The sequence below is a fragment of the Artemia franciscana genome, chromosome 4, assembly GCF_032884065.1.
Source record: "Artemia franciscana chromosome 4, ASM3288406v1, whole genome shotgun sequence".
Classification (NCBI taxonomy): Eukaryota; Metazoa; Arthropoda; class Branchiopoda; order Anostraca; family Artemiidae; genus Artemia; species Artemia franciscana.
The window spans coordinates 60,990,897-61,004,899 of record NC_088866.1 but is presented as its reverse complement, the minus strand read 5'-3'; the positions used below and the strand labels follow the sequence as shown (position 1 = coordinate 61,004,899).

Sequence of the window (14,003 nt, the reverse complement as noted above, 5' to 3'; positions counted from 1 at the left end):
TTGGGTCTAATATTAAATAGTCTTTTAGATATACTTCTATGATACATAAATCATTTTTCCATGGTTTGAATGCATAGTGTGAAGTCCTCTTTAAATACAATAAAAACATTCCAATATACATGATATGAGCTAGAAGGACTTACCAATTTCCGTACAAATGCTGTATTCTTTTTCAGGTTTGAATCTAAACGACTGAGAACAGATTCATCTGGTCTATTATTAGCAGCTGACAGATTTATACATCGTAAGGCCTCACGCTGCTGTAGCCTTTTAGTGGACTCAAGTATATATTCTTCAAGCTGAAAAAAAGAAACATTAAACATAAAATGTGAGAACCTAAGGCAGCTTTCCTTGTTCCCGCCCCCCTGAACATCTCCAATTGTAGTAGCACAATACTATAATTGTTCTAGTTATTTTAATTGCCTCAGCCTCCTTCTAAGAGTTGGGAAGACATATTATTGCTTTAATAGTATGCATTGTTTGCTTGTCTATTACTACCTGTGTTACATTTTCCCCTTATTATACGCTTGTCTGTGCATACTTTAGTGTCTGCTTATTCTACTACAGATGCCCAGATCAAACAAATAATTTAGGCAATTTTTATGGCACTTGGTATTTAGTAAGTGACATATAGCGATTGTAATTTCTGTCCGTCGGTATGTCTATCTGTCAGTCGGTCCTGGTTTTGCTAGTTCAGGCACTTCCAGATAAACTAGGTTGATGAAAGTTGCCAGGCGTATCAGGGACTAGACCAGATTAAATTAGAAATAGTCGCTTCCCCAATTCAACCATCTAGGGGGGGAGCAAGCAAATGAGATATTTGAGAAGAATTTTATATTGCCAATAAAGCAAGTGGTTGTTCTTCTTAAGTGTGACTTGCTGGTCTAGGGGTATGATTCTCGCTTAGGGTGCGAGAGGTCTGAGGATCAAATCCCGGACCACCCCAATTTTTACATGAAGAAGATCCGAAACTATATACGTGATCAATAAGCCTATAGCAATCGCTGAAAGTTGGCAGGCGTATCAGGGACCAGACCAGATTAAATTAGAAATAGTTGCTTCCCCGATTCAACCGTCTGGGGGGGGGAGTGGAAGGACAGTTAAATCGGAAAAATTAGAAAAAATTTGGTATTTCTAACCACAAACGAGTCATCTTCGTGTCTCAATGAAATTTGATATTTAGAAGGACCTTGTGTCTCAGAGCCCTTATTTTAAGTCCCAACTGAATCCAGTGACATTGGAGGGGAAATCGAAAATCTTGGAAAACGTTTAGGGTGAAGGGATCGGGATGAAACTTGGTGGGAAGAATTATTGTCTTGCAAGTTTATCTTTGTAATAATTGCCAATAAACAAAGAACAGCAAAATCAACAACTCTATTACCAATTTTAGGTTCCAACCTCATCACAAGTCCCGTATGGTTCTTGCTATTACTACTGATGATGCTCTTGATATGAGGACTACGCAATTTCTTATTATTGCAACCCCCCTCACTTTGAATTGGATATGAATGAGACAATAATTAGATCTATGTTGCATGGGCAACGTGAGGTGTTGCACCAATCTTTGTTCAGCTTCGCCGAGTAAGTGTTGCGAGAGCAGCACTTTTTTTTCTTGCTTCGATTAAACGTTGAAGTTGTTAATCTGTAAGGATCTTAAAATAAATATTAGGTACACGAACTCGCAAAAGTTGCAAATCCCTCATTGTAACTAGCAAAAGTTGCAAGCCCCTAATTGCTGAAGATTACTGTAGCGTAACAGCCGATCATTACTTACATTCCACTATGTCTTACCACTGGAACCAAATTGGTCTTACCATCAAATACACTGGAAACAAATAATAGGTACACCAACTTAGTAAAAGTTGCAAACCCCTCATTGCCAAAGATGATTATGAGCTAAGAGCCGACTGTTGCTTAAAACTCCCCAATATGTCTCACAAGTGGCATTGGCCTATTTTTGGCTTCAGTGTGTACCTTACTACTAAAGTTGTCAATCCCTTTAAACTTTCAAACTGGTATATTCTAATGAAGGAATTTTTCTACCAAAAAATGGATGGCATTTACTTTATATTAGCTCATCAAGAGCTATCGACTGCCGTCAAAAAAAATATATATTCAAAAAATCTGTTCGAAAAAAAAAATCTGTTCAAAAGTTGACTTATAAAGTTTAAGAGGCATATCTGATACCATTTCTGTATTGGCCTGTTTTTGGTTTCAGTGTGTACCTTACTACTGAAGTTATCAGCCCCTTTAAACTTTCCAACTGATATATCCCATGAAGAAATTTTTTTACCAAAAAATGGATGGCATATACTTTGATCAGCTCATCAAGAGCTATCGACTGCCATTGAAAAAAAAATCTATCTGTCTTAGTTCAAAAGTTGACTTTTTTGCCATAGGCTAAGTTTCTAATGTCTTCACTTAGAAAGGAGCAAAGGATAAACTCTTATTTCTTTAGCAATGTGAGAACTTTTAAAGTTTAAGAGGCACATCTGATACCATTTCTCTACCACAATCTCAAGTGCAAAAAAACAAAAAACAAATGATAAACTCAGCTGCAATCACAAACAGAAATGGGTAGAAACAATAGATTTTTGGCCCCAGGCAAGAGTTCTATGAAGCATTCCAAAATCCACAATCTGGCCTAAGGTCCACTCCTTCCGTAAAAACCACAGTGGTTAGACCCTTACCACTTTCTGGGAATGAGCTGAAATTGGGGTGCTAGGAAAAAAAAACATGACAAAACCGAAGTGTTGCTCTTGCAACACAATCACTTTATAATCTGTAATAGCAAAGAAATTTTCAGAGCCATTCCTAGGGTTGGTGCCCCCCTCCCCCAGAAAAATTAATTACAACTCAAGTATAAGCAAAAACAGCCCAACAAAATGAAAATTTTTATCAAAGTGGGAAACTCCAAGCCAAGACACCTAGGGCAGTTGCCCCTTGCCCTTTCAATAGCTCCAGTCATTTTCATTGATATTTTGATAGTATTCATGATTTTAACAACAAACTGCTTCTTTTATACCACAATTTTTTAAATAGCCAAAATTCCATGGCTCTCTTAGAGCCTCCAGTAATGAACAAGTTTTCTTAGTATTTAATTTTGTGGAATATTATTCTTGTACAACAATGGCTAATTTCACTCTACATTTATTAAAATTACTCCACAAGCTCAGAGTTCTATGAATTTGACCACAATTTAATTGTCAATCCCTTTAAAAAAAAAAATAGGAATTTCCTTTGTAATATAAAAGGATTGTAAGTAGGCTAACTTTTAAGCACTTATTGATGCTATTCTTGACTTTGCATTACCTATGTAGGCTATCATTCACACTTAGTTTATATTCAGACCTCTATATTTGATAAAATATTAGATACCCATTAAATTAGAAGTAGTATAAAACAAATAAACAGTCAAAAACAATGGATAGATATGGTATACCATTTGGGGCAATATTTGACACCACTAGGGAGAAGGAGATTTATGCAATAGTCAAGGTAATGACCATTATGTTAGGAAAGAGTTTTGACTGGGGAATAAAATAGTAGTATTCTTTCTTTAATAAATTATTTCCTTTGGAAGAGGGGATATACTGCAAGGTAATTTACCTTGCAATATGTCCACTCTTCCATATTCCGAAGATACTTCTGAAAGAAACACATTAAACAAACAAAAGTAGCCTAGTAGGCTAGCAACCATTAATTCCTTATTTTTTTCACTTTTTTAAATAACATGGTTACTCTTCTGACAACATATTTTCTGTTAATTGAAAGTAGTGATACATCATAGGTTTTTTGTTGAAGCAGATTTTCTGTAGTCTTGAGTTAATCAAATTTAGTTTTGCCTCAGTGAGAATAATAGAATTGTTGAAAGAATTATTTGTAAAATTCTAGACAAGCTAATTTTTGCTTGGAAAGTAGTTAGGTTGGGAAAATGAAACTTTCATGGATGGATCTACAAACTAAAGTATGTCCTTGGAAGATGTTTTGAAGTACCTGCACCCACTTTGTCTCCCTTTAGTGGGCACTGACCTTTAATTACCTAAAACTGTATCATCTAGTGACTAAGGCTAAAGAACCTGTAGATCTTACCAGGTAACATTGACTTGATATTCACATCACAGTTCATGAGTTGACCATCACTATTTACATATATAAAGGACAGTTTGATTTCATCATTGGGTGTCACTAGATGTATTGCTGGCTGGGCATGTTTAAGGGCTAAAAGGGGCAGGTGGCACCTAATAGATCCTGCTGGATTATACTGGTTTGTCCCACTGCATCTTCAATGACTTGCCACTCTAATCATGGTCAACACCAATCTTGAAGCTGTCAAATGATCTGGCCAACATGGTAGATTTGCTGAGTGAAGTTCACAGTGGAACAATATGATTGACGAACGTGAAGAGCCCAAGCTTTCTGCTTAAATTTTCCATGCAGTTTTATGGGATTTCCTTGTGTTCTGGTGTTTTCACTGTGATTGAAAATAGGCTTATTGGTGTCACTGGTCATCATCTTAATTCCAATCTCATCTCTTTCTACAGTAAATTAGGGTAGGCAGGTCAAACCTTTCTAGTCATTAGGTAGGTTTTTATTTTAATCCACAATATAAACATAAATGAAAATGACACTACTAATAAATTATTGCAGCAAAAAAAAGTCCTAAGGACAATGTTCAGAAAGTTAATGCATATTTATAAATTGTTTATATATATAAATTAATATTATAAATATTAAGCTTGAATCTTAAAAGCCAGCTGTAAAATCTAGTCTTTAATATAGTACTGCAAATTCCTGTTAGGATTTATACCTTATAAATAAATATCTAAACATAACAACTCATGATCATCCACCTAGCCTATCTTATATATAAAAACCAACAACACATACGCAAGAATACTATACAACAAAATAATACTATTGATTATTTTACAGGTTTCAGCCTCCATCCCACCCCAAACAACTGTAAAAAAAACCATCAAAAACCTCCTGCCCTTTAAAAATCTATTAGTTGAATAAAATGTTTTCAATTTATTTTTAAACCCATATAAGGTAAAAGGCCATTTAGCAGATTATTCCAAACAGAAGGCCCCAGATTATGAACCATATATGATGATCTGACTGTTTTTCTTTTTTCATGGCTGAAAAGTTGTGAATTTCTTCTATCATAATTATGGTGCTCATGATCCATGGATAAATAATCATGAAAATACTTAGGGCACATATGTTTCATGCTTTGGAACACAAAAATTGATGCCTGGTAGTCATGAATCTGACCAATATTTAAAGCATTACACCAGGAAAAGCTAGCAATAGTTTTGGATTTAACCTGCTCTTTTATGTCTGCAATCAGTCAAATACTTTTATTTTGCAAAATCTGGATTCTTTTATAATTAGAAAAAAAATTTCCTGGCCCAATGAATGCAACTATTAACTATATAAGGATGAACAAGGGAAAAATACATGATTTTACAAATTTTGAATGGAAATATTTTTTTTTACATATCTCAGGATTCCTAAATCCATAGCCAATTTCACACGAAAAACACTGCAATAGTTTTTCCAACTAATATTATTATTTAAATAAAACCACAAGTACCTAATTTCAAAAACTTGTTTAATGGCTAAATGTCCAAAAAATATGTTATTATTATCATTAAGCAGCCTACCTGTTCTACTAAAAATAATATAATTTACCAGGGAACTACCAACTGTAAAACTGCATAAATGTTCAAGTTTTAAGTTAGCCTTGTGTAAAACCTCCACCTAACAACTGCCAATTACTGTTATTGCAGTGTTGTCTGTGAAAGAGGTCAGCACCTTCTTTCCAACATGTGAAGCCAGCAAATTAACATGAATAAGGTAAAATAGAGACACAGAACCTTGAGGCACTCCACACTTAACACCAAACTCTCTTCTTAAAATATCTGATATAGCAACTTTGATAGTGCAGCCATGCAAATATGATGAAAACCACTTTACACAAGTACTACTTAACCCAGGCCCACTTAGTCTACTTAGAAGAGAATTCAATTCAACAGTGTCAAAAGCCTTATGGAAATCTACAAAAACAGTTAAAAGAACCAGATATTTTCAAGAGTGTTATCAACAAAACTTAAAAAATGGTGTACTGTATGACTAGTGGAATGTTTAGTTCTGAAACCAAACTGTCCATCATACAATACTTTCTTCAAATCCAAAAAGTCATACAGTTGCTTAAATAACTTTTTCATAAATTTTACTAAATAGAGGTAAAAATCAAAATCAGTCTCCAGTTACAGGGGGTTATTGTTTGTAGAAAATTTGTTCTTTGGCAAAAGGAAGCTTGGTTGCTCTATGCTGGACCTTCTCAAGTATCTCTATGTTATACTTAAAGTGTTGGTTGGCAACAAACATTCCAAACTCAAGATAGGGACAATCAAGGGTTGTGTAAAGCTTGTTGATAGCTCTTGGCTGGTTGGCAACTTGTCACTGAGCATTTGATCAAACAATAGATCTTGTTTGCCTTAGCTGCTTGATTCTGACACTGACTTTAAAATTTAAGCTAATCATTAATGATTACCACAAGATCAAGCTCTTCATTGGCACTGTGAATGGGCATATTGACACCTGCAGAGTCAACCATGTGACAATTATAGCAAGGGTTGTTTGGACCAAGATGCAGAACTTTGCATTTTCATGGGTTAAATTTGAGCATCCAGGTTGTTACCCACAGACAGAGGCTATTGAGATCTTCTTGCAGAGAAGATCATTTTCTGTTGGGGCTGCTGGACCAGAGTTTGGTATTGTCTGAAAAGTTCTAAGCCATTCTTGACCACTCAAGGAGGTTCATTTACACAGAGGTTAAAAAGTGTTGGGCTTAGTTTGGTCCCTTGGGGAACCACTCATAACCTGAACTGATGTGGAGTAGATGAGGTCACCTTTTTCATCATAAACAGTGACAATCTTGATTCTATCAGAAAGGAGGATCTACTATGATCCACAGTAATTTTGATGATCTTTAAAAATCCATGTTTTATAAAAGTGAAACTTTACAAATTAGATCTTCTGCTCAAATTTATTGCAAGCAAAGTATCTTCAGCTTCACAACTTCGCTTAATCCCAATTTATGAGGTTTCAAAGATCTGAAAATACATTTCCTAAATTTAGTTAAAAACCTGTTGATATGGCTTAAAATTTTGCTCAATTAACAGGAATTGCTATTTCAAAATTAAAACAGAAAAAAAGAAACTGAAAATTAAGGTGTAGCCTAGTGTTGTTTTGTCTATACTCTAATGAGTGATAGACCTGTCAAATGCACAAATTTCTAAGACATAAAAACAAAATAAAAGGTTAAAATAATAGCATTGTAATACCTTCCCACAGTAAGCCAATGTCTTTGGCTGTCATTAATATAGGTTTTATTTTTCTAACCTAAACACTTTTTAAGATAGGCTGATGAAAAGTAGTCCATCTAGAATTTTATTAAATTATTTGCCATGATTCTGAAAAATGATAAAAATGGGAAACAAAACATGATAATCTGCTTAAAAGAGATATATAGCACATCATAAACATAATATTATATTATTTTGTTGCTGAAATAATTCTAGGGCTATATCTGGAAAAAAGGGGGGTGTAATGTTAAAAAAATTACCATGATATCTGGAAAGAGCACAAAATAAGAAATCTAATGATAACACTTTTATTTGTTTAGAATATTCACTTCTCAATGACTATCCACTACAAATTTAAGCAGACTTGTCTTCTATTCATTATTCAGCTTTATAAATAGATCCAAATAGAACTAAGAGTTTGAAACACCTTGTCAGGATATAAGCCAGCCTAGGCTCTCTTTCCAAGCCTACAAATGTAAATACCATTCTCATAAGACGCAGCTTTAGATGAAGAGAAAATTGCTTCATTAAAAAAATTAGCTGTACTTCTAAAAATTTCATCAGATTTTCTAACGTATTCTCTAACAGACTGTTATTTACTTTCAAAAAGGGATTCATTACCAAATTATTATTGCCTTCCATGCTGCAAGATGGTTGAATTTTAAGCTAACTGTGCCATCTAGAACAAATATAACTAGTCAAAATAATACCGCTGAAAGGACGTAAAACTACGATTGTCGACTACTACTAACATCTCACCTCAGCACCAAGCCGCCTGAGGTCAACACAGCTGCACACACTCTTCCTTCATCCCAATCTATTCAAAGCCTTCTTTTCTACATACTACCAGGAAATTTCCATTTTCTTTAAATCTTTCTTTATGACGTCCTCCCACCCCAGACGAGGACGACCTGCTTTCCGTTTAGCCCTAAGCGGTTGGCCGAAAAAGACAATCTTCGGCAATCTGTCATCCTTCATCTGCACAACATTAGGCCCCTTCTGCCAATAAAAGAATTAAAGACTGCTGGAATTATTTATGCACTGCTGCAGAGGAAGCTCGATACATGGCAAGAAAGGCATTTCAAAGATATCTATCAATGATCATAGCAACTGAATATAAGCGTCGCTCGGCTAAAATGAAAAAAGACACATCTACAGGCTAAATAAGGCATGAAATAAATTCATGACTAGAGAAAACCATCACGCTGCAGTATCTAAGATTATCTGAGTAATTAAGAAGCTATTTTTTCAAACCAATCAGTAGCACAATCAGTAGCAAATCTTTAATTTTACCTTTTTTGTTATTTCAGTTAGATGCAGCCATTGAAGAATACAATCTAAATTCAGCACCGGAGTTTGATGAAGGACATATCAAGTGTCTGATTGAATCATTCCATAACTTTCAAAAAAAAAATATTTGAAGTATGTAATAAGGCACGTAGAAAAGGGAAATTCTCTCATTCCTTAAAAATCCCTTTAATTCAACCAATCCTCAAACCTGGGAAATCACCTGATAGCCTAACCCAATATTTTACAGACCATTTTATATATGAATGTATATTTGAGATACGTTTTATATCGTATATTGTGGGAATGTACATCTACTGAAAATATTTGAAAGTATGATTTTAAAGAGATTAGAATGGTTTGCGTCCTGTGGTGGCGCAGTGGATTTGACCTTAGCTTGGTAATACGGGACCCAAAAATCGAATCACGCTGCTGGAATGCACTGCAGGGCCGACGCAGGGACCTTAGTAGTCAAGAAGCGTCGTTAATTCTTAAATAATAATAAAATAGAAGGGTTTGCAGAGGTCAATCAAATGATACCTCAATCCTGAACAGGTTTTGGAAAGGGTCACAGAGCAATCGACAAAATAACCATAATAGAAAGAGACAAGGCAGAGGCTTTAAAGGAAGGTGAATTTGGATACGCTGTACTGTTTGATTGGACAAATGCATATGGAAATGTCAAACACAAAAAGTTACTAGAAGTTATGAATAATAAAAATTTTCCATCTATAGTGTTATCAATGATAGATGATCTGTTATGGGGTCATTCTTTTCAAGCTCAGGTAAATGAAACTCTGTCTATAAGAAAACAAGTTATAGATGGTTTCCCAAAAGCAACTGTCGTAAGTCCGCCTTATTTACACTGTATATCTCAAAATTAAATCTTAGAAGTCAGTAAAAAAATGGAGGATTCGCTAATGATTTTCTGGCGTGGAATAGACACAAGAGTGTAACCTTACTCCAAAGTATAAGTCAGGAAGACATTGATGATGTTTACCTCTTTTCCAAAGTTTTTAGTCAGCTCATTTCTGTTCCAAAAACAAAGGCAACATTGTTTTACAACCCACAAGCAACCGACCCTAAACTCTTATGATAGAAGGGATCTTTCTCATCTTTATGTCTACTGGGTATGACACTTGACTCTCGTTTAAAATGGTAACCACATGTGATGATGTTGAGAAGGACAATTTAAAACTACCCATCATCCTAAAGTCACTTACAGGATCTAAATGGGGATCTCCCCCAAAAATGATTATTGATTTTTTTTTTTAACTGTATATTCGATCTAAAATGAAATATGGCATTCAATTCTTTGTAAATATCCCAGTAACTTTGTCTAAAATCCCAGAGACATTCCAAAATTCAGCCATGAGAACTGTATCAGGGCTCCATAAGCATACTGCCGTAACTAAGCTATAAGAACTCTCTGGACTATCTGTTCTGAAAGATACTGTGCAGAGAAACCGTTACTTACAAAAATTTTATATTATGGTGATAAACATGAAGTCTTTCCAGTAACTTTTGCAAACCCTATTAAGCTTCAGCACCAAATGTCTTCCTGGTGTCAATATCTGAAAGATAATCCAAATTAGAGAAATGAAAAAACAGGTAGTTACCGTTTTCCAAATTCTCTACTATAGGAAATGGCAGCCCCTGAGTGTCATCTCCAATTGCTCCCTAAGGATAAATCTTGTTATACTTATCAGTGCGTTTGTCAGCTTTTTTTCAATAAAATGTCCCTACTAGTTCCTGGACATACTCGAGTTTACAAAGATAACTCTGTAAAGGGATAAAATGCAGGAGCAGGGATTTGTATTCTTTATGTTTCATTGAATATATCAGCAGCTTATCAATCCAATGCTTCAATTTCGTCAGCAGAGCTATTTTCCATTCAAAAAGCACTGTAAATCATGGTCAACCTCAGACCTGCTTTAAAAAAACGTTTTATTTCTCATAGATTCTAAGTCCGCCATCGAACTAATCAAAAGCACTAATTATGAGGCTGATGATTCAGATTTAAAATCTATTGGATATTCTCTCCTAAGCCTTATGAATGTTAACACTTCAGTTTGCTTCCGCCACATCCCCAACTATTAAGGACTGACCCACAATGTGACAGCTGATAGGCTAGCAAATGAAAAAACAAATGCTTGCGCCCCTCCAGACTAAAAACCTAGTAATCTTTGAGATATTGTAAAAGACCGTGGAAAAGTAAAGTTCACTTCATTTCCTGATTCCCCATTTCAATCAAGGGAGGATTCATTGGTATTACCAATTGGTATTACTAATTGGTATTACTAATTGGGGTATTACTAATTGGTATTACCAATTAGGACACCTGTTACTGAATTTTTTTCGATTCCAATGGAATCTTCATCATTCACCGCTATGTAGGTGGTGTTCAACGTCAATATAAACCCCACAGGCTAACCGTTAATGACGATGAATACTACACTTCCTTTCCATATCAAACAAACACAACTTAGAAACAATAGAGATGTTTTTCAAGACAGTGGAATTCAATTCAGTGAATATTTCAGCCCTATTTCCAAGAGCCAAATTGTTCACTGAATTGAATTCCACTGTCTTTAAAGTGTTTCTTATTGTTTCTAAGTTATGTTTGTTTGAGCAGAAAACCACCCAACTTTATCCTTTTCGAGTGTTTCTTTCTGGCATCACAAACCACAAAGATTAAGATAGGCTGCCAGAAAATAAGTGTTCCAGAAACATTTGATTCCGTCATTAATTTACAACTGCATCCTACCGATTAAAGACGAATCTATAATTTGATGATTGAAATCATGAAGAAGACAATAGAGCATTAGCAGAACTCTGTAGTGCAGAAAAGAGCAAGAATACGTAGGAGGAGAAGTATTGGTACCAGCCGGCCTATTGGCCTTAAACTACTGGGAACAGGCAGCTCAGGTACTTGCGCTTCCCACAATCCATCAAAAAATAGTAACTTTCAATTGACATGCCCAGTGGAGTGTATTTTTTATTTCAGGTGTTGATTTTATGAAGACAAAGAATTATTGCTGGCCATTTTCACAATAACTGCTGAAGGAAAAGATGGATTGGAGATATTAGTTTGAAGTCAAAGGGGTGAAAGGACTGCATAGTAGCTCATATACCCTCACACAAATTCTGGATCTGGAACTGGATCCACATAACGTGCCTTTGCCATCTCAATCCTTCTTTCATTAGAGCCTTTGAAAGCGGAATTGGACCACATTTTTCGTACAGCCTACTGTTTGACATACAGTCATTCAGCCGGACACCCCGAAAAATCCATAAGCAATTTCTCTGGAAAACATCTAGTAAATCTTCATCCTCTTTTCAGAGCGCCTATACTTCAGAGCCAGATTTGACCAATGACATCACTTTAGTTTATAATATTCTAATCTTGGCTTGCAGACTCATCATCTTAGTCTTTCAAACTTTTTTTTAACCGTGAAAAAACACCCTGAGCCTTGGCTAATCTACTTTTAACATTTTCACTGCTCTGGTAGTTTTTACTAATAATACTACAAAGGTAAGTGAAGCTGCCCACCTTATCAATCTTTTCGTTACCCAACGTCACCTTTTTATCTTCACTTATTTCTATTCTTAGTGACTTAGTCTTCTTAACGTTAATTTTCAAGCCTATTCTAGCATCCTGAACTCACAAAACCTATTGAAGTTCATTTATTTTGCTCATACTTTCATCTAGGATGCTTAATTCATCAAGGATGCTCAAGTCCGGAAGATCTTTTCCTCCCCATTTGATTCTGTGGTCTCCCATTGCCTTTCTAATTCAGCTTAAGATAAAGTTCACCAAAATTATCCATATAAAGATGGATAGAACACAATGTTGCCTAGCTCCTCATTTAACACAAAACAAGGTTCTATCCTCATTTCCTACCTTAACCTCAGCAGTGTTATTCTCGTAGATTGCACTAATCACTTTAATGTATTTGTCAGATATACCATACAAGGATAAGATCTTTGAGGATTGAGCTTTATCCACATAAGGATAAAGCTCATGTTACAACAGAATCGAACGCTTGCTCATATTCTATAAAACTAAGGACCAAAGATGCTTGAATAATAATTATGAACAATGAAATGATAATGAACAAAATTTTTATAAAGGTGTATAGATTACCATTTAGTCCTTTTAGACCTTTTGACTTCAAAATAGTATCTTCAAATTATGGTTAAGGTCTAGGGATACGATATATGCTCCTACTCCCGCTCTCTCACCCTGAAGAGATCCATCTGAATTTTTTTTTCTGAGTAGAGACAGTTTTATCATCTGTTTAATGAAAATAGTCTAGACCTAATAAAGGGGAATCACGTTTTTAATTATCGAAATAAGTTCCACTTGACGACTTGGTGGATTCATCTCCCAAGGCAGGGTTTCAGTAAAGGAATATGCATAAGGGGATATATATATATATATATATATATATATATATATATATATATATATATATATATATATATATATATATACATATATATATATATATTGACTCTAATTTGGGACTTCCAGTTGAAATTGATTCCAAGATTAGTCAGCTTTGGGGTAAACTGACTTCACATCAAAAGTGCGTTTATTTACAACATGATTGATTTCATAAGCCAGGATTCACGAAAAATATTCTTAGAAATATTTATTTTTTTATGTGTCCTTATTTTATAATTTCAAATGTAATTTACCAAAAGATAATAGGCTACTTTTTATATGAAAAATCCATCTTTTTTGTCCCAAGCAAACGCTCTTTAAAAATTGAATCTGTTCAACCCTTCCTATCTAAACGGATTGATTAGCCACAAAGCAGGCCACAAATCTGAGTTAAAATTGCTTATTTGAACACAGCAAAACTCAGCAACTCATTTAAAATAGATGACAGTTAAAATCCCACTCATGCGCTTTCCTCACTAAGGCGACCATTCATTGAATGAAAAGATAGATTTTTTCCAGCATCTAAATCTATGCTCAAAACACAAATTTATTCTAGCAAGTTCCTCAAGTCAGATAGAAAATATCTAAATGCTTTATTAATACCCGATATGGGAAAAAGTTCTGTTTGGATATCTAGAAAATTTCTAAAAGGCTTCAGGCCTTTAAAATTTCAAAGATTTCCTAAAAGACTTCAAATTTCATTAGTTATATGTATTATTTTACACAAATTGATTGCTATTCCAGTCTCAAGGCGAAAACTTTGCACAGCTTAAGAAGAAATGATGGATGAGATGGGGACGAAAGCGAAAACAGACTTTTGACGAAGGAATCAAGGACAAAACAGATATTTATTCGAACCAAAAGACTTTTTCCATCTTGTATTATATAGT

The 14,003-nt window shown here is 34.8% G+C and overlaps 1 protein-coding gene across 3 annotated transcripts in view; it reads right to left on the bottom strand.

Moving 5' to 3' along the window:
* The window catches only part of LOC136026682 (regulator of nonsense transcripts 2-like), a 173,421-nt gene extending 165,383 nt beyond the window's left edge, over positions 1-8,038 (bottom strand). Inside the window, exons 1-2 of one of the 3 annotated variants that reach the window (XM_065703426.1) lie at positions 7,998-8,038; positions 144-299 (exon numbers count right to left, since the gene is read on the bottom strand). In XM_065703426.1, the coding sequence (XP_065559498.1) occupies positions 144-299; positions 7,998-8,018 (177 nt within the window). In that variant the 5' untranslated portion in view covers positions 8,019-8,038. Of the gene's footprint in view, positions 1-143; positions 417-7,997 lie in introns of those variants that run through there. The other 2 variants (XM_065703427.1, XM_065703425.1) reach the window with 2 other exon arrangements.
* Between the last annotated feature and the right edge of the window lie 5,965 nt (positions 8,039-14,003).